This window comes from Cyrtonyx montezumae, unplaced genomic scaffold (assembly GCF_038088225.1).
Source record: "Cyrtonyx montezumae isolate F1298 unplaced genomic scaffold, pur_monq_1.0 scaffold_3, whole genome shotgun sequence".
Taxonomy (NCBI): domain Eukaryota; kingdom Metazoa; phylum Chordata; class Aves; order Galliformes; family Odontophoridae; genus Cyrtonyx; species Cyrtonyx montezumae.
The window spans coordinates 130168567-130190787 of NW_027072034.1; the positions used below are offsets into that span (position 1 = coordinate 130168567).

At 37.3% G+C, this 22221-nt stretch overlaps 1 protein-coding gene across 3 annotated transcripts in view; it reads left to right on the top strand.

The window, feature by feature from the left end:
• The window catches only part of LRIG3 (leucine rich repeats and immunoglobulin like domains 3), a 43613-nt gene extending 38666 nt beyond the window's left edge, over positions 1-4947 (top strand). For 2 of the 3 annotated variants that reach the window (XM_065743376.1, XM_065743377.1), the window contains 3 exons: positions 120-263; positions 343-618; positions 3576-4947. In XM_065743376.1, coding sequence (XP_065599448.1) covers positions 120-263; positions 343-618; positions 3576-3820 — 665 coding nt within the window. In that variant the 3' untranslated portion in view covers positions 3821-4947. Of the gene's footprint in view, positions 1-119; positions 264-342; positions 619-3575 lie in introns of those variants that run through there. The other variant, XM_065743378.1, reaches the window with a different exon arrangement.
• Positions 4948-22221: the final 17274 nt, after the last annotated feature.

The window sequence follows — 22221 nt, forward strand, 5'->3', positions numbered from 1 at the left end:
AAGATCTAAACGTACTATGAAATTTCATTGATAAGATGGGGTTCTTAAAAGAACAAAACTTATGGAAGCATAAGCTGAATCTTAGGAACATATGCTGATGTTTCAATTATATTTTTAAGGCATTTGCCACCTAGATAACAGCAGTGAGACAGACTTGGAGGGTGTTGCAGATCCATTTCTATGCCACTACCTGGGGACTTCAGGGACTATGTATTTAAAAGGAAACACATACAGCTCTGAGACCTTCGATGCATGCAGCACAAGTAAGTTGAAAAAGAAACCTGTCTTAATGAATTTTTGTGCTGTGATAAATGCATATAAAAGGAATTTCATTTTCTTTAGGTTGCAGTCCTGACCAAAGAGCAGCAAACCTGGATCCTTACGAGTCTGGATATTTAAAGAAAAAGGAATGCTGTCAGTACTCACCTCCACTGGAAGATCCCTTTGACCAGTGCATTGGCGTTATTGGGATGCAGGCTACAAGCAGCAGGTTGATTAACTCTGTTTACACTCAAAATGAAGGAACTGGACTAAAAAGCAGAAGTCTGAACTCAGACAAGCTTGATTTAAACAGAAGTTTGGAACCGTCATCTATTATCAGTAACAGCACTTTCATGGGTATGTTCTCACTCATTTTTATTCAAGCTGTTGATGTCCTTGTTGTCTCTCGCTTCCTACTTGCAACACTAAGCAAAACTTAAATTTCTCAACTTTTTGATTCTTCCTCCTACAGTAAGTAAGTCTGTAGTAGTGCTTTGATGCTCATATGATTAGTGCTGTGAAATAAATATTCTTGTTCAGTTTGTGGAGGTTTCTTTCAGCAGATGTCAGAGAATTGAGCAAGATAATACAGTGTGAGATACCAGTACTGTTGAAAGGAGGAGAGACAGGAAGTATCTGAGGAAAGGCAGTTGTAAAGTTGTTCTTATGCTTTGCATCTGTTACTGTTTTCTTCCTCCTCAAGTAACTTACTGTATGACAGTGTTTAAGACATTCACTGTGCAGAGAGGTACATGTGGGCTGCCTCTCCATGACAGTGTATGTGGACAGCTGGATGTTCCTGAACTGTGTTGCCATCTAGATTGGACCAGGAGTTAGTCAGGAAGTGGGTCCTCTCTTGTATTTCCAAGTGGGCAGATTGGGGCTTGTTCAGAAGCAATGCTGGCATACACCAGATTAGTCCTCATGCTGAAGGTGTTAGTCTTGAAGAGTTGGTTCACCCTTGAGTGTAACTGGGAGCCATCTTCTGCTTATCAGGAAACCTGACTTCTCAGTAATATTTGATACAACGTTTGACCATCAGGAATAGAAAAGTGATCACAACAAAACTACGTAATCAGCAGATTTCACATTACTAGGAGGTCTTAATAGCTTACTTAAACATCTCTTCGATGGTATGATTTTTATTTTTCATTTTAATGTAGCTGGCAGATTTCTATAAATGCTAGGATTCTAACTTAAGTACATTTCCATAAACCTTAGACATACTAGTAGTTTTGCCTAGAAGGCAAAAAGGTGTGCAGGAGGGCTCAGAGCAGGTGGGGAGATTGATGCTAGTGTTTAAGGATATATTGTAATGCTGTCGACCACAACTATTTGCTCTTCAAAGAAAAGCACTGTGGAAAAATGCCCTGTCTACCCCTCCCGTCTCTTTTCTCGTGGTATGAATGACAGAGTAGTTCCTGAAGTTTAACTTAGTTTACAATTTTAACCCAGGTTGCAGTGAGAGGTGGAAGAAGAAGAGGAAGGTTGCTTTAACTTTGAAGCTCAGTAATTTTTTGCAGTGATTGGTTTGTTTAAAATGCGTATAAACACATGTACTACTTTCATCCCTGTGATATCGGAATGACAAATGCAGCACTGATAAAGTGAACCCCTTCTTGGCTTATGTGTCAGCAGACTTGTCCAGGGCCAGGATCTGCCTACTGAGGCAAGGGGAACCTGTGGGAATGTGCATCACTGAGCTCTTTGTTCTCTGGGGGAAGGAGGGAGTGGGGATACATTTTTTGAAGTTTTCCCCCTTCAAAAAACAGATGTTTAGAACTTAAAACATTGCAGATGCCATATCTGGCAGAGGCCCTGGGATTGCACACAGCCTACTGGCTGCCTGCCACTATTGCTGTGGTAGAACTCTGCAGATGGGGCTTTACCACGTCTCCCACAGAAAGAGGTTCTACTGTGTGAAGATATACCCAGGAATTAATACAGCCTTGAGGCTTGTATTGCCATTTCTGACCTAATAGCCAATTCAGGTCTGGTTACTTGTCAGCTTTCTCAGCTCCTATCACACACAAGTTGCATCGTCACTGTCTTGGACAGTCTTTGTCATTAGCACTCTACACTCAGAGGAGCATGTGGTCAGGATTTGAAGATGGCTGTGGAAGAGATCTTGATACATTTCTCATATTGAGCATCACTGTCCTCAAATTTGGCACTCTCTTTGCTCTTCGAACCACCATGAGGAAGGGCAGTTGGCTTTAACATCACTGCTGATAACTGAGGCAGAAAGTTCACAGCTTGAATTTTTCTTTTTTTTAAGGTGGGTTTCATTTGTAGCTTTGCTGCTGAGGCACATCTTTTAATGTTTCGTTAGAAGCAAAATTGCTCTACACATCATTGATGCAAATATGATCCTGTCCAAATCAATTCATACTAGCATCTCTAATCAGAGTTTTACTTGAAACCTTTGCTGTTAGCAAATACGCAAAACTGTATGGCAGTTGAGTGCAAGATTTGTTAAAAATTGTAGTGTGAAGTTAGTACTAAAAATTGAGTGCTTCAAAATCAGCTCATGGCAAGTTTTCTTAAGAAAATAATTATTTTTAAGTATCGCAAAAGATATACTTTTCATCAGCTGTATCAGTGTCAGAGGTGCTTATGCTAGCAGCTTTACAGTAGTGAAGTGCGAAGGGCACATTAAGTATTTTCTTGGTAGTGAATCCAGATTATTATTAATAAGGGTTCAACTTAAATGACAAATTCTCTTTCAACTTATGTCTATTCTGTCTAGCTGTGGGTGGGAAAATGTGCAGGTGTGAATAAAGGCAGAATTTGGCTGACAGAACCTTCGTTATTAGTTAATGGGAAATGTTAACCAGAAGAAAGAATGTTTTAGCATTCAGGTTGCATGATGGAAGGTGTTATGTATTTGTATGTGTTTCTTTTCACTTATGTTGAATTACACATCAAATTTCTTGCATCATTTGTTCAGAAGAGTCTCTGTGTCCTGTTATTGACTGATTTTTGCATCAAAGCAGGCCTTGTGATTTGTTTATAGTTTAATCTCTGTGCTCTTTTCTATAGAAAAATGGGCATGGGTGTAGTTGTGAAAGCAAAGGTAATGAAGTTACGTCATATGTGTGGCTTTCAAGTTATTTACCTTGGAACTATTTCTGAAATCTCAGGTAGAATATTGCCTCGTAGCTGCAATCACATTTGCTTTGAAGGGGAAGAATAATAATTGAGTAAAAGCTCGTGTTGCTGAACTTTTGCTTCTCTTCTAACATGAAGCCCTCAGCGTGACATAAAACTGTTTGTGTCAGTATTTCCATACTCATACATTTACTGTCTTTCAGGAACGTTTGGAAAGCCTGTATGGAGGCCTCAGCTGGACCTTCTTTCAAGTCATCGACAGCCAGCAAGTTGTCAGCCAAAAACCTCCCATAATAATCCCCGTTCCTCATTTGACTTTGATCCAGAGGCAGATGAAGATGGAAGGGAAAGGACAGTTTCTAGAGGAGAAAATAGCAGTTACAGTTACAAACAGTCCTTTGAAAACTTCAGAACTTTTACTTTTCAGTCCTGTGATTTAGATACATAGCTCTTTTTGGACCTGCCATTTATTTCTGGAACCGAAGAAATACTTTGACATGCTACTACCTCAGTGTGGAATTTTATTTAAGAAGGGGAATAAGATAAGGAAGAAGGGAAGAAAGAAACCACATGATGCTATGAATTCAGACCAAATAAATGCATTTTTATTCAGATAAAACATAATAGCTAAAATGCTCTAAGTTTTTATACTGGGAAAACATTCCTTATAAAAATACTATATTTCTAATTATTTTATAGCTTTGTTTTATGCAAATAATATCTTTTGTAAATTAATGGTGTAAATAATACAGCATATGTATTTCTATGTCAGACTTCATTTTATTGAAATGAGCAGTAAGCATTCTAATTTTGTACTTGTATCTTTTCTACAAATGGAAACCCCATGCTGTTTGCAGGTATCATGCATCTTATTTGCACATTACTTTTAATAAACTATGCTGCCATGTGGTCTCTGACCCACATTAATGTATGAAGAACGAGAAGTGTGAATTCTGTTTGCAAATAGGGAAAGAGAGTGTTGAATCTGTAGGTTCCTTCTGTTAAGTATTTGCACCTTCATTTATCTGACATTCGTGTCTCTGGATTTACTGTCTTAAATGTGTTCTGCTTCCAAGGGTAGGTGTGTGCCTGATGCCTGGTAAAAGGTGGGTTGAAGCCCTTTGTGCCAAAATAAAAGAACAAATCTTCCACTTTCTGAATTCCAACTGTCAAATGTGTTTGCACACAGTCTGTTTTCATGCACACAAGAGAGAAACATTGTTTGCCTGTGCCTGTAACTGGTCTGTGTGCATCTGATGGAGGATAGATACATAGTAGATACACAAATCCATATTGAAATACTTAGTAAAAGAAAATAATAACAAAAAATAAAATAAAAAGAGGCACTGAAAATCTGCCTGGCACCACCACTCTTTTTTAAGTGGCTTACTGTTAAATCTTTGCCAAATAGGTGATGCATGTCTGAATCTTTGCTTTCCCATACCCTTTCTCACTATTTTTTTTTTTTTGTTTCTGCAACCACTGCCACACCCAACAAGAGAAGGTAATCTAAGTACAAGATAATGTTTTCTTTGGCTTAACACATGCTTCTGTTCCTTATTCAGCTGTGCTTTTTTGGTTATAAATGAAATCTGTGCCTTAGTTGCTCAGTCAAGTTGACCAATTTTAAATTCTAGCTGAATTAAATTTGAAGTAAGGACCACAATGCCTTTAACTGTACAAAGTCGGAGATGGTGAAGAAAGCTAAATGAAAATGCTGTATTCTGGTTTTTCTATGTACCAATACCTACTATTTTAAAAAGCTGTGACTCCTCTTGTCATCACTGTATTAAAAACAGTGGGACTCCAAAACGGTTAATATTCCAGGACGTTGGCTTTTTAAATCTGTCTCCTTTGAAGGTGCAAACGTACATGCTTGCCAAATCACTTCTTTTAAACTAAATTAAAAGCAGCTGTTAGAGGGGGCCATCACAGACAGCTAAAGCTAGAGCAAAGGTTTCACTGCCTGGTGCAGCTGAGCTGAGGGCTTTTTCTTGTTTGCAGCATGAAACCTGGTACCCAGATTGCAATGTAATTTTCCTTTAATTTTGGCGCCAGTATTAGAGACAGGAAGTTAATCCATCCTTAGTCACTGGTGGTCTAAGTGTAGAGAGAGGATTTTGCGTGTTTTAGTTTATCATGTTGCCAGATTTTCTGACTCTTCTTGTTAATTTGTCTCTATTGCTGCCAGATGTGCATATGTGGTGACAGACATTGATATGAGTATTTGATTATGATTAAGTGCGTACTGAAAGAGATGAATTTTTCCTGACTTAAGCACAAAGCTATAAATCAGTAAGGTAAGAAATCTTAAATTTGATCAAATTAATAATTCAAGATAATTTATCTTCTTTTTTTCTCATGCCCTGATCACAGGGTTGGTTTGTTTGTTTGTTTCCTTTAAGGGGAAGGGATGGCATGATTGCTTTTCTGAAATATTAAAAGATAATAATTAAAAACAGCAAGTACAACTTTCATCCCAGAATTAAGGTTGGAAGCTGGGACAGTGTCACTTATTTATGTCTCTTTCATCTTCTCCTTTAAATACTTTCCTTTTAGACCTGCTGTTGGAAAGTAAACATCTTAATCTTCGAAGGACATGGATCCCTGTACCTAAATAAAGCCTTCAGGGTCAATGCTGGAATTTTAGACCATTCCCACTGAATTTTTTTTGAGCAGCCTAAAAATACAAATGGCTGCAACTTTATTTGATGCCTTAAATACACAGAAATGGAAATGAATGCTCATAATGAGTATCTCTTCTTTCTAGTTTGAGCTTTCACGTTTGGGAAGGTTATTGTGCTGAAATACAGTGGCAGTTGTAAGCTGAAAGATGCTTGCAATGTCTTAATAGTTCTCTTAAAGATTCTTGATGTAAGCAAACATCTGTTTTAAAACCTTGCAAGTGTTACCTTCGTTCTCTTTCCTCTGGAGCTCCAGGGAATTAGGTAGCTGGTAGTTTGATATTTACACAGCTGAACACTGAATCCTGAGTTGATGTGATGAGAAAATAAATTGTGGCCAACGCTGTATAAAGCTTACACTGAAGCTCAGAAGAGTCTTAGAATGAGAAACAAGTATTGATGAATGACAGAGCAGACATTTTGCAGTTTTATGACCTGCAGCAACTGGAATTTCATCACCGGCTCATACAGAACTTGTAAAATATTCTGTAGAGGCAGTATGCTGTTAATGCATTATACAAATGTTCTACCCAGTAAACTCTTACAAACAGTTGATGAAGGTGGAGATTTTTGCAAGCACTGAGTAATCATTTTAAACAGATAAATGAAATTGTCTGTTTACCAAAATCTTTCTGGAGCAAGCTTTCTCTAAATGAATAAGCTAAGGAGTGTGTCTGAAACAACACAATGGATGCATAGCATCTGAAGTGAAAGTTGGATGTTACAATTTAGAACATACAAAACATTAAGACAAATTCTACCTGAAGAATTTTTCCTGAATTCATTTCAGGACCCAGTGTTTTTTGTTTTTTGGTTTTTTTTTTAATGTGCATTTCTTGTACATGTGGTTTTACTCACATGAGGAGCTTTCCATGTATCTTCCCGTATTATATTTAGGAGAAGTGTTACAACAGAATAAAGGCTGTAGTGTTTTTGATAACTTATGTTTGGCAGAAAGTGCTTATCCATGGTTCTTGTGCCTAGGAAATAGGATTCATTTGTTCCACTGAAACAATGTACAGCTATACCCTATCTTAGTGGGGCACCTCTCCTGTTCCCCAGGCTGCATTTTCCACTGCAGTTCAATACCTCTCCTGTGTCCTTTAGGGACCCACTGTGGTAGTTCACACATTCTGTTTCCATTTTCTTGCCTTGCCCTGTTGCTGTGGTTGCAAGCTAGGACAAATATATTCAGTGTGCAGAGCACAGTGTAGTTCAAGGCAAGAGGTCAAGAGTGCTGAGGAGAAGAGGGGAAGCATAGGAAGACAGGCTGGGGAGAATTTTTCTGAATATGGAGTCAATGTGTAATTGAGGAGAGAGAGTATAAGGTATTTATAATACAATGCATGCTTTTCCTTACTGTTTATAATACTTTCTGTGTACTTAGTTCCACTCTCGTGCTATATAATGCCAGAAAGCAGCTATGTACTCAAGAGCATGTCATCTAGAGCATTATGTCTTACTGCCTCTGAAATCTCCTTTTCTGGTTGATGAGAAACAAGATGCATTTGTTATTTGGTGTGTTCCTGTGTTCAGGACTAAATATTGCTGTGCAATGCATAGTTTCCCAGAGTCACAGAGTCTGTGGGGTCCACTGACTGGTGATCAGTATGACTAAGGAATGTCATGGAACAACAGGACTTGAAAGCAAAGTTGGAGTAGTTTAAGTTCACTGGCTGTAAAAAACAATTTGGCTTCGTGACTTGCATCCATGATTTTATTTCCCACACGACAGCAGAAGTATAAATTACTCTAGTTTATGGACTGCTGATAGTACTTCAGCATGATCAGTTTTCCTTAGACGTCAATACAGTCACTTCAAAGCACTTTTGTGTTATATCCATTCCACTTGACTGTTGACTGTGAGCTATTCACCAACAAATGCAATGTGGGAGTTTCCAGTCTGAACACCTGTATAAACTGTATTCTAAAATGGATGGTGAATATCTTTAAGCTCTGAAAATGTCAAATGTGATCACACTGGAAATAAGGATTTCACTTGCTTGACTGAGGTAATAAGATCCTGTGAATATAGGAGAGGATTTGAGGTTATATAGGCTGTGATGCCTTTAATTTGAAAGACTTGTATGCAGCTTGGTCTAAAGAGCCCCTTGTTTGCCATAGCAATGTATAATCTGTCTTAATTACAGTCAGCACTTCTTTTGTAGATATGCATGGAGAAGCTGTGATTTATGATCTGGGTTCACTGCTGGATAATCAAAATTCCAGTATTGATTATACAGCTATTTGAAATGACATAGAATAGTGGGGGAAAAAAGAAAAGAAATTTCATTTGGAAAGCACTCACAAAGATTATTGAATCTAACTGACTACTTTCTTGAGCAATGAGGTGTCAGCTCTATTTGAGGCAAAATGATGTGAAAATTTTAAGTTCCTGTCCAGTTGCTGTGCAAAAACATAGCTCATATCTAGTTAAAGAAACTACCTTTGTCATTAGTCCTGGTGTTCAGCCTGTTTGTTTGTGAAATCTACTGAAAATGACTAATGGACGAACAGGCATTGATGTGGACATTTTGTATGTGCCTCTGCCTTCCATTTTTGTGTTACTGTACCATGGAGAGCTCAAGGTTCCTCCAGTCATCAACAGTGGATTTCATGCTGATTCTTTCGGAGGTGCTCACAAGTGACAGTAGTATTTAATTGTGCCAGCTTGTGCCACGCTGCTCTACATCAGAGCTAGAGACACTGTGGTGGATATAAAGGAGGATGGCTGAAATCCCTGCTGAATCATAAAGTGGTTTTCAGTAATCCATTTATCCCAAGGGAATAATTTATGCTGTTTTTAGCATTTTCTCCCTCATAACACATTTCAATACGTTGCTTGAATGGGCCAACTCCAGTGTTTTCTACAGGACACAGAATGTGTTTGACGTGGAGATACTTGGTGAGAAATTTCTGTCATGCTCAGTCTGCCTAAGACAGAATTGTTGCTGACAGAGCCCCTCAGGTGGCAAGGAGAACTGCATCTGAGAGATGTGCACGTACTTTTCCCAGTGCCGGTTTTGAAACTGCTTTTCAGTGTCTTTTTTTTCCACTCTTAAGAAATAGCCAGAAAGACTCCATTTGGCATCAGGAATTTCCCCATTCAGCTTATTCAACTACAAGGAGAAAGATATTGTGGGCCACTGCAATTCATCTCCAAACGGGGCTGTATGTAACGGGAGGTCACTAGTGTGGCTACGAAGAAGCTACTGCTTAAGTAAGTGATAGATGACATATAAGCAAGGCAGCTTTTAGAAAGGAAGCTAGTTACTCTGCTGGCGTAGCTCACTGTACTTGTGCTGCTACCTGCTGTGGGTCTGTATGCCTGCAGTATTAACAAAGCATCAGTGCTACAGCAACCAACTGCCCAGGGCCTGGCTTCTGCCACACACTGATCGTATTTTTTTATTAGCGTAAACTTCTTTCAGTTATTAACCTTCCCTCAGGAAAGGGGAAACGTGGCCCTCACGATAATTAGCTCACACAGCCTTTCGTGTGAGCTGAAGACTGGAAAGTGTCAGGGGCGCTCACAGCGGCTTCGTGGGTATTTGCTGTAAGCAGGGAAAAGTTAATCTGCCCGTGGAGTTTGGCACGAGGACAAAACCTACGTGTAAAGCAGTACTTAATGACGAATTAAGTTCCACACAACTGCAACCGCACAGTAGGTACAGCAGTAAAATGATGGCAATGATGGAAAACATGACTAATCAGAAAATTGTATTAAAGTATGATTTTATTCATTAAGTTAGCATAAACTGAGGTTCTGACATGCCTCATTTTAAAAAGTGTTTGTTTATTGCTCTGTAGCTTGCCACAACTGTGTTTCTTTCACCTAGCAGCACACCCCAGCAATTTCATCTGAAATAACATTTTCAATCAAAACGTAAGATTTTTTTTTTAAGAGATGCCATCATGAAGAGAAGTTCTGTGATGCAGAGCCCCTGAACTCTTTTTTTTTTTTTTACCAAAGTTTTTAAGATCAGAACGTGAGAAAATTCCAAGAAATGGAAAGGAGGTTGAATTTTTTACTTCAACTTTTACTTGCCGTTACAAAATCATTTTCATTTTTATTTTTTAATTTTCAAGAAACTATCACTTTTCCATACAGGGCTGGAACACAGAACCCTGCAGGTTACTGGGGCAGTACACCACAGGTTCCTGTTGGCAGAGCTGCCATTTGTTTCCTCCCTACCACAGAAGCCATTTGATCCAACTTCGACGGGTCCCTGTAGATTGATTCTCTTTTCTGCCAGAGCATGATTCTCATTTGAATTCCTCCTAGCAGTTCTGACTCAACAAGTTCCTGCAGCTGTAAAGAGTCAGATTCAGTATTTTCCTCTATGATTAGAAATTTTCCAGTCTCTGTACTCCTGGAGAATTGCAGAAAGCTGATCCCTGTACTTTCTGCATTAACCCGACGTGGTTTTGTTTCTGAAGGAGCATGGAGTGGCCTTTCTGGAGCTGCCATACAGCCAATCTTTGGGGTTGCTGCCCCTGCTGTGGTCATTCCTTGCTGCAGCAGCACCTGGATTTAGGGTAGGTGTGAGCATTCCCATCAAAGTGAGGCACAAGTAGGAGGATGCAGCTCATAGGACTCTCAATAAGGATGTTGAGTGAACTTCCCAAAATCTATAGAGTTCAATTAAAAAAAAAAAAACACCTGCAAAATCACTGTATTTGAGGATAATGGAAATCATATATCCAGCAGTCCTAATAATTATCATCCTTACTGTCTTGGAGAGAAAATAAGTGAACAGAAGAGCAAGTTATTGTAGTCAAAGAGGCAGGCGAAAGTGTTTTAGGAAAAGCACGCCTCCTTCCCCCCAGATTGTTTCATCTCTTCCATTCTTAAATGGAAAAAAAACTTAGATCTTTGTTTGTACAATACACAGTAATTACAAAGTGACTATTCTATAAATCTGGTGGATTTTTTCTTTATTTAAATAGGGTCTTTCACAAAGGAGATTCAACCCCATGTGTGGGCTTCCTGTTTCAGCTTCAAATTTTCCTCAGGAAAAAAAAAGTCTGCTTTTTTAGGGCCAGGTGTTTTATATGGCTAAGTTAAAACATGCCTGGAAAGGCTGTAGTTGTTCTGTATAAAAACTACTGCACTTTTATTTTTATTATTATTATGAATTTTTTCAACATTTAGCATGTACTCCCTTAAAAATGTTGTTTCTTACTAGTGTACTCTGTCTGTGAATCTCTACCACCTATAATTTATTGAAAAGTGTGAATTCTAGTGTGCATATTGGTTGCCTCCTCTTCCTCAAATGTTCTTACCGATGTTGCTGCAGATCAGTTATGGGGCTGACATACCATTTGGCTGTGTGACAAATGTTCCATAATAATGCAGCACAGTAAAATGTGGAATTTGTGAGGTAGTGCCTGTAACATTGTCAACACTGTTGTAAATTCCCAGCCACATCAGCACAGGTGGAAAGAAAGCCATAAATAAACTGTGTATGTGTGCAAATGTGTGAGTGCATGTGTGTGTGGGGGGGAGCGTGAGCAGTGGAGGTTCTCATGTACTCATTCTTCCTAAAGAGTTCCCTAGGTAGTTCTGCACGTCCGTGATTTAATTCAGCTACTTGAGACAAATTAGAAAAGAAATCCTTTCATTAAAATCAAAACAGTCTTGCTAACTAAGCTCCAGTGACAGAATGTATGCACAATTTGAAGCAAGCAGCCGTGGTAGGAACCTGCCCTGGTGAGCCGTCCCAGGCTTCATGGCAATGATTCAAATACCAACGAAGGAGACTTTTCAGGAGCCCACTGAGAGCAGCTGCATCTCCAAGGGTTGAGCTAAGCTGCCCCTCATTATCTTCGAGAGCAAGTTGCAGTAAGCTGGATCTCCATCCTAATTGTCTGCCATGCCTCATGAGGGCTGGGGTGTGCACTATCTAAACAACTTTTGCTTTCTTCTTTCCTTGTGGGATCAAGTCCAAGTAGCAAAATATTTGACCATTTGCTTTCTGTCCAAATGATGTAGGCTCCTTTAAGCTGTGGTCATATTTAGGAGTAAGGTTCAACTGACTGCAGAGGAGATGTCTCTGTCCAGCCTTCCTGGCTGTACTCATCCTCTGCCTTCCCTACAGTTGCCAGCTTTCACCTGAAGGACTGGTCAGCCTGTCAGAGTCAGCTCCTAGTTTCCTCTTAAAATACATTGTTTCTGGCTGTTCCCTCTGAATTTATGAGCATAGGACTACGTTGGAGTTGTTAGACAATAGCTGAGGGTGAAACATTTGGAAATACCCTTGAATTTGATCAGCTGGTTGTGCTGGGTTTTAGAAACACTGATTTTATTAATATGACCTCTCTTACAATCACTGCTAGAAATTATTACTGTTAACAACCGAATAATAAGCTCCATCTAAGAGCTTCTTTCTTAGCTATTACTTCAATAATAACTAGAGAATGATAACTTAGAACAGAGCACCAAGTTATGGTACAAACTAATATATACAATCCACAGATATGGTAACTAACACAGAGCTTTGCGCACCACTATAGCAGGGGAGATACAACTAGATGACCTTAAAGGTCCCTTCCAACCCAAACCTTTCTGGCATTCTATGGTAAAAGAGTTATTATCACAGTTATAATCAGCCACAGTTTGGCTATTGCTAATAGCTGATTAGCTATTGCTAATCAACTATTGTGAAAGTTAAGTATTTAACCTCTTCAGTATCTTCACACTTTTAATCTGCCTGGAAACAAATATTTTCTTACATACAGTGATATATGAATATTGTATTCTCACTACTTAAATTTATTTCAGATACAGCCTACCTACTAATATGGAAAAGAATTGTCACTGGCAAGGATTAGACTTCAACATTTTTAGGATGCTTCAGCTAGCTTAACTGAAAGTCTGAGAAGTAAATTTTCTAATGTTTTTCTACTATCTTCTCTAATACATTTATCAGTACTGATACCTGAATTTCCAAAGCAGAACACACTTAAACCTAGAAGCTCTCAATGTGCAAAACATTTGATTTTAGAAAACATTCATAATTTTATTCATGCTTCAAAATCATCTTGCTTTTAAAAATCCTTAATCACCTTGCATGTTGTAAAATGACTTACCCAAATCTATGTCCCACATAACTGAAAAACAATGTGTTCAAAAGGTGTCTCCAGAGAACAGTATCTTCTTGTTTTTACTTCTGTTCCTGGTCATGTCAAGAAGCCACACGAGGCTCATTCCACTAGGCAAGGCTGCTGCCTGAACAGACCTCTAGCTTGCACAGAGGTGGCCTGGGCTGAAAAAAAGGAGTGTGCTTGTATGACAGCTTGTTTTTGTCAGGAAGTTAAGGTGGGAAGACTTAATAAATATGGAGAGGAGCAATAAAATGAAAAGAGAAAGAAAACATACAGGGAGGAGTGTATGGGGGAGTAGTATAGGAAGTGGGCAGTATAAGTGCGTGTGGAGTGGGTGGATCAGGGATAATCAGCTGTAAACAAAAATCACAAGAATATTCCTGAACTTCTGTGTTTACCTTTGAAAATGATTGTCTATTCCTTAATCAATGTAGTACCCATTTCTGATGTTTCTTCTCAATTTACCCATCTAACCAATAATCACTATAGAACATTATTGTCAAATGTGAAAAATTGCCCTTACTAAAATAAGTAAATTAATAAAATAGAAGTGTTAAACATTGAAACTCCTTCAGCAGAACAACAACAAAAGCCAAACTTCGAGCGTATCCTTTCTATTTTATCAAAGCACCCAGATGGTGTCCATAAAACTTATACCACAGCCCTAATAAACCCTGAAGACCCAGAAGAACTAGGGTAGCTGAAGAAAAGAAAAGATGAATTTCTGTTGAGAAGAATCATGAAAAGATTCTGGCTTGTTCTGAGATCACTTGTGTTACAACTGGGTACCAGCTGGCCTTGTTTGAAGTCACTGTCAATATTAATAATATTCCCATTATGGTTTTTTTAGTGTTCTAGCAGTTCAGTACATGACTACTTGGAAGGGTTTGTGCCAGTGCAATGGAACACTGGGTTTAGATCTTTCTATTAAAATGATCTAATTTCTCATTAATACAGCCAGCAAGTAATTGGCAGCAATACATGATGGAAATAAATCAGCTGAATCAATGTTCAAAATGTGTCATTTCTCAGAAACCTGAATTTTAATGAAAAACAAGAACATATTCTGACACTTTAGCTTGTCTGATCTCTATTCCATTCATACTGAATATGTTAGTTGTATAAAGTACATGAATAATTTTAATTACACTGTACCATTTTAATATATTAGCCTTAAACCTGCAACAGCATGTGTAGGAGAAGGTAATGACAGGGAAAAGAAAAAAAAAAATAGAGAAGCCTTAACTTTTCCCAGACAGTAACTAACTGAGCACACATCATGTACATGCCTGATATTCCAACAGCTCCTGAATGTCAGTTTTGGAACATAAAGAACCATTTGTACTGCAGAACACTCAGAGAAGCAGAAACCCTTCTCTCCCCACAGGCAATGTAAGGCTGGATGATATTTTGTACCCTAAACTTGCATATTCTTGGAAATTACATTATGATGCTTCAGTCACCTAGAACTAAGGCATCTGTTTACAATTCAGCCTTTCCTTAGCAAGAAGAAATCCCTGTTATGCCCCCGGATCATTCCTAGAAGCATTTCCTAGAGGAGATTTGTCTTATCAGCCTCTCTCCCCTCACAGGGAACCTCCATGACCACAAACAATGGGTGTCCAATTGACAGATGGTGAAACTAGGTGAAATAAATTCCAAGATAGGCTGTAGATGTTGGAAAGTACCCTGAAACTAGCATGTACTCTGTATGGTCTGAGAGATTGATTAATCTGAGACCTAACTGTGTTTAGTAGCAAAAAATTTTTCAATGTATTTTTACAGTTAAACTTCCTTTAAAAACTAGTGGTCTCATTTTTCATATTTGTCTCCCTGCTGCTCTCAGCCATAATATGTATGAGATAATCATGATCTTTTCTCCAAGGTTATACTCCTCTGAATTATAAACTTCAAGTTGAAAATATTACCATTTTGCCATGCTGAGATATTTAGATTATAGTACAAGCAGTCAAAAGCACATAATTCTTTGAAAGGGTTACTCCTTTGGCAAGCAGGAACAACTCCAAATTTGCCTGCTGAGTGTTCCCTGAGTCAAGGTTATTTCAAACCTGAGGTCCATCTCTGTGCACCAGATGCCTCTCATTTCAGTTTACCTCACACTCATCATTTCATACATGAGGTAGTTGTTTCTGATCTGCATATGGTAGCTTTATTAATAAATTAATTAGCTCTTAATAGAGGTTTAATTCCATCTTTTGGGTTTGATTTGCTGTTTAATCTTGTGTACATGGTGAAGAGTATTGTCCTTAGATGTTGTGCTGCCATCATCATCTAGGGGGAATTAGTCTTCTCACAGAAGAATGCATCTTCCATTAATACTCTCTAAACTGAAAAGATCACCTGATTCCTTTTTCAGATGAGCACAAAACCACTTAGAGATCATTTCCCTTGTGTTTTCCACATGTGAGAGACTACTTATCACTCGTATACACACATTCAGAACGGTTAAATTTTTGCATGAGGTTCTAACAGCTAAAATTTCATCTTTAAACTGAGAGAAACTGCAAACTTTTTGTTTAAATATAAACAGGCACAGTTTTTATCACATTCTCAAAATACTAAATATATTCATTCTGATTACGAATCCTGAGATGTTGGGCTGAAGAATATGGAAGAGTATTAAATTTAATTTACTGTTTTGTTACACAATGTTCCACTATGTAAGTATTGTTTTTCTAAGTTTGAATGGGAACGTTTTGCTGCTGGAAACTCTTTTAATTTTATATTACCACCCAGATATATATACAAAAGATACAGAATGAAAAGAGAGATAAATAAATGTATTTTTTTTCCACTGAAAATACTGCTTCTTATGAATATAACCCTAAATTTCTGATGTTTTGAAATTGTGAAACAAATGTAATTTTATTTTACTTTTTTTGCTTTATTCTTAGGAATTAATCTTTCAGTTTCAATTTCCTTTAACATTCTTCCCAATCTGTGTCTTTAAGTTTTCAGAATTGCTCAAAGATCACTATCATTTTGTCTGATAGAACAGAAATACCTGATGTTCAACATATATCTTGAAAGACTCATTTACAGATTTAAAGACTACACTTACATTTAAAGATTACACTTTATTTTTAATTAAGCTTTGGCTATGATCTTTGTTTTCATAGCTTTATATTCACATAAGAATTTTTTTTTTTTAAAAAGGAGGGCAACTGTGAAAAAATTCTTGAAAAAGAAGTAGTGGGAAAATACATCTCCAGAAAACATCCTCAGTAAAGACATATTGTGGTTTTGTGATTTTTGTTACTGGTGTTCCACATCATAACATCATATGAGGCACTGGGAGTTAAAGAGTTAATGCTCCAAGTCTGTGGACTGCCATATTTTCAGGTACCTGGCTCTCAGAAGGGCACTACATACCCCAGAGGACTTTGTGTTCCATTTTCCACCAGAAGGAAAAGATATAACTGCACCCAAGTCCTGAGACTTCCTCTTTTTGCTGTTTATCTCAGCAGTGGGAGCTTCCTAGCCATCTCACCTTTAGCTTTAGAGTAAGGTCTTCGGTTTTGGACAGTTTATCTCTCATTTTATTTATTAGCTTCAACTCCAATCATATTGTATTATGCTGTATTGTTTTGCATTCTGATAACTTATTTAGTAAATTAGTTTCTTCCTCAGATTGTTGCTGCTGTTTGTTTTTAGGTCTATCTTCCTATCCTCTCCCTTTTCCCCCTTCCCCTTTCCCAGGGCATGGGTCCGTGGGTCCCATGCCCCATTTGTCACAGAATTGGGCCCGTAAACCAATTGACAAGACAAAAGGAGGTTGGCTTGTTTATTTTTCTAGTTAAGAGATTTGCTAAATCCAGATGGGAGCACTGCTGAAATATTGTAAGTATATTTGAGCTGGAATATGAGGGATTCATCAACCTCAGACTCAAAGGTTGCCACTGGGGTCCTGTTCTACCCTGTATAGCATTTCTGCAGCATCCTAGGATAGCACAGGGGTGCTCTTGAGGTGGTTTCCCATTCAATTCCATCAGCACTGATTTTCTTCTGGTACTTTGCTCTGACTCTTGGCCAAATATTCTGATTTTTAGGGAGTAAATGTCAGTGTGAGATGATAGGGAATATTGCCAAATTTATGTGATATATCATTTCTTGATTGTTTTCTAAGTGTCTTTCCTGCTTTATTCTACTGCATTTCTAAATTATTTGTAAGACACATAATAAAATGTCTTCTCTTGATGTAATCAACTTTCTTTAGAGATGTCAGCATACACCCCAGAAACTAAGAGTAGGAGTAAAATACTAAAAAACACAGAAAAGATTTTTGTGGGTAAATATATGACTTTACATTGCCAGTACCATGTGATTTAGGAATGCAACTGTACTAGCTTGAATTTTGAATGCCAACAGTTTTAAAAATTGACAAAAATTTTGCCAAAGAGAAATAAATTTTCAGAAAATTTTGAAAGCAGACACAAAACCAGCTAACCAACTATCTGTCAGGGAACGTTTATCCTAGATCAATTGGATTCACTGGATTAATTTCTTCAATAAATAATTTGACCAGATCTACAGTGAATCTGGCACTAATTTGACGAAGAGGAAGACGATTTTTAAATCGTGCCTGGTGTAAAATCTTCTGTTTACTCTTCCTTTCTCGTTAAAATGCTCAAAGATAATTTTTATTGGTAGCAATTTGATGTTAGTGGATAACCAACAATTTATTACTGGGCTTGTGCCATATTGCTTTTCCAGCTTGCAGAATCCTATTTCTTTCATGCATAGCACTTTTTCACTTATCATCTCTTGAGACTGCTTAAGCAACCGTGATTCAATTAAACCCACGTTCAATGGCTGTGCCTGTGTTTCACACTTGACTGATAAAAGAAAAATATGGGAAACATTACTGTTACTGACTGACTCTTTTTTTATTGATGGTTTTAACCTGTAAGTCTTTAACAATCCCCTTAATTCTGTATGTGTGTGGAAAGTGCTGAGCTGATAAAGAAAGCTACAAGAGCTATCTCTATTGAGGAAGGAGTGAAAAAAAAAAAGAAAAAGCCTTAATATTTTATCTGTTGATGTTAGTGAACTTACAGCTTGTGACAGTTCAGGAGAACAACATTCCCTCCTTCCATGAATAGTAGGGATGTGACACTGGTAATCTTCCTTGATCTGGACTAATCCCAATGCTGTTTCAAGGGATTTTTATAGCAATTCAGTCTTGTGCATTTCTGTTGCTTTATCAGACACCTTTGACAAGCTTTATATAATATAGAGAATATATAAATAAATAAATTGTGATGGTTGGAAAACAAAATCAGACAACTATGAGCTGATTTGTCCAAGATCATGTAGAAACATGGAGCTAAACATGAACTAAATTTCATCTTGCTTTCTTTACACTGGCTGGATTTTAGTCTAGAGCATATCAAATTTCAGAGTCACTTAATCATGATGAAGAGAATTCATAACACAGTTAAAAAAAACAATCCTTTAAAATGCAAAAGATATTTAAAAGATTGTAATTGCATTAGTTTCACTTTGTATTTAATCTGATGCATGGCTTTCACAGAGAAGCATTGAAACTGGGAGAAACAACTCCAAAGACAGAGTAGAAGGGTAAAGTGTGAAAAGTACATGAGGTGCTTACCCTGCTCTCTACTTCCCTGACTCATCTGAATGATAGCTCTGAAGGTGGTTAATTTTTAGGAACTCATGACTTCAAGACACAGCCATGTTTGATTTTGACTTTTTATTAACATATCTGTGCAAAGGGCCACCTTCAGGAGTGCTTTATCACAAGCACGTCTACCAAGATATCTCTTTGGAAGAAAAACACAAACACTTCCTGACATGACTACTTCTGTATGGCGCTCCTGTATGCAGTAAATCCTCCTTCACAGCCCATAGAAAAGGTTAAGTAATTTAGAAATAGAAAGAAAAATGTTCTCTGAAACAACAGGCTAGAACTGGTGGATATTTTCCTTTAACATTTTATTTTGAATAAAAGATGTTCTAACACAACCAACCGTGTTTTAATGTATTTTTTGTCAGAAACTCAGTATTTTCCTATCATTTCCCTTTTTCAAAGGTATTTTGTCTAAAAATAAAAGGTAGTTTTGTAGATTCAGGTTTGTCTTGCTTTCAAGGAAGAGAATTCTGTTTTCCCAGCAACTTCAAAATTTAAATTAGAAGAGTGTTACAAATGCTTAGATAATTATATATAATGTATAATGTGGCTAGCCTGTTTTGGGAGTGATTACTCAAACCAGCATATGCATAGAAAGAGGAGATCCTGAAAAGGAAAAAGCTCATCCTTCAAATTACTTTCAGGAAAACCGCTTTCCTCTCAGCTCTTCCCTGACATCAGCTGCTTGCAGCAGTGCTCTGTGAGCAAGCAATATTTCTAACCTCTCCAAGCAACAAAATTTGGTCTTCATGAGTACTGACAATAAAGACAGAACTCTTCTCCGGGTGGATCAGAGAATTTTCTGCCCAGCATAAATGACCATGTATGTGATTTCATCAGTTTTCTGTAGGACAGATGGTGGAAGACAGCTGCTATTAATCAAAGTGAAAACTGCAATGAGATAGTTGAAGTAAAATCCTTCTCATAAGTTTCAGTGTAGTTGTATTGATCTGAAATTCACCTTTGATCCTTCTGGCTTATAGTAATTTATATGATGCTACTGTAGCCTATTTATTAGACTTTGGATTCACCTTAAATGGTGGACAGTATCTTACTAGTTCCACCTAATTCTACCTATCATCTTCAGTGCCAAATTATACAAATAGCACTCATAATCCTTGTAACTTTACCAGGAGACATTTTCCAGCAGCCACCACACAGGAGGTGTGCTTGCCTAAGGTTCATCTGTTCCATGGATCTGGCTGCAGTTTCTTGTCAGGGCTTGGCACTATGCTTATCAGGGCTTGCTGCAGCAAGGACACCTGAGCAGTCAGGTGAAGGAGGGAACCAGCAGAACTGAAAGAAGTTAAAGTATTCTTCCAGAATTTTGTTAGGAATTTGTCTTGATGCTCATGTGAGAATTAATTACTTTAGTAATTAATGTTTATTTTTTTTAACATATTTTCTCAATTTTTGTTGTCATTAAAGACAGTCATGGAAGGATGGGACTGTTTCTTCTTCCCTTCCCTTCCCTTCCCTTCCCTTCCCTTCCTTTTTTCCCTCTCCATTATTTTATTAGTTCATTATATAGTTTTTATTTTATTTTGGTTTTTAATCTAGGTCTCTTTTCTGTATTGTTGCTCTTCCACTCTTCCTGTTTTCCTGGTTTATTTCAATCAGCTATTTGTTAAGTCTTTATGGCTTACTTTGTAGTGTGATACTGCTTTCTGGCTGTGGCTCTCAGCTCTAATTTTGTACATAATGAACAAAATAGAAGAAAAACAAACACCATAGTAAAATATGTCACTATACTTTACATCTTTTCCATGCTTTTTCTGATCATATACGCATAATTTGTAGTGCTGCCAAGAACATCTGAGCCTCAGTAAGCTACTTTTGGGATTGTAATTCCTTTATGATCTATTCTCCTTTTTATTTTGATCTTAATAGTTTATTTATGTAGCTTGGAAAAAAGACAAGCAAAGGCCTTTGGACTAAGTTTCTGTTCAATTAACATTATCCATTTCACATACTATTTGGTATTGGCAATTGGTCTTGTGAATATAAATCTAATTCATTTCTTCTTTCAGATTCAACCTTATTTAGGCAGCATACACTCTTATCAGAAGTCAGTGTTATAGCAACAATAGATTACACCTGAGAAAGATGCATCATATTCATTTATCTGTCTAGCTATTTATCCTAAATAAACTGCTAGAACAGGTCTGCTACAGAAAATTCACTATATTTAATTTTCTTTCCTTTAGCACTTTCATATAGAGATATAGTTATGTGTTTTTGTTTGTATTCTGTTTTGTTTTGTATTTCATTAGAAGAGGAAAGAGGGATGCAATCTACGTTATTTGTGGGGGAAAAAATTGGCCAAGAGGTGAGTCTGGTGAATTGAAGTAAATCACAGGGAAAATTGGTAATTCAATTTAACAACCTGATGTACATATGAGCCTGGTATGGCTCTCTCTGAAGGGGTATATGTAAAAAGGGTCTTTTACAGTCAGAAATAGCAATGGTAGCTTTCAAAATGTCTTCAGTATAGACATCTTTACTATAAAAAAACACCTAACAGCATGTTCTTGTCTCTTTTTGCAGAATAATATAAGGAACAGCAACTCATAGAGAGCACATCACCAGGTTCCGATGAACAGATTTATTATTTGTCAGATAAAAGTGTTTAGTAATGTCTTTTCCTCTCCAACAACAGCAAAAAGCATCTGGTTAAGTATACAAGATGTTGCTAGCTACTGCTTCAACACTTACAAGTTCACAGAATCCTACTGATAATTTTATTGAAAATGGGGAGTTAAACTATTTTTGTTATCATGATAGAGTTCTGTTCCAAGACACTGACATGTTTTGTGATGAAACTGTGTGCATTTTTTTTTTTGTATTCTGGATCCTTAGCAACTCAAAAATTGAATGAGAGTCAAATGTTTACTAGTACACTTCAATACAGATAAGAAATTTATCCATATGCTTGAATATATCAAATATAAAATATTTACGTAAGTGAATTAACAAAGACCATGAATAAAGGCAACAAGACATACACAAAAAAATAAATAAAACATATGATTTTTATAGTGGAGCCAAAATTAATAGTTAATGTAGATATATATATGCACTTTATGGGTATATCTCAGACACAGAATTAGAGCTGTGACTCTAAGTGGTGGTGAAAACAATGGCAGTTGCTGATAAATGTCAAGGGGTTGGTTGCACTGATTCTGACCATCTCAACAGCTGATTAAAATTCTCTTAATTGAAATAATAATATTAAAGAATATTGAACTGAAAATCCCTAGTGTCTGTCTAGCTGCATGATTTCTAGATACAAGGGGCAACTGAGGTTGTGAAAACATAAAGCAGTATAAGATGAACCCATCACTGTTGGGAAGTGAGATTAGAACAGGTAGTTAGTGCAATAAATCT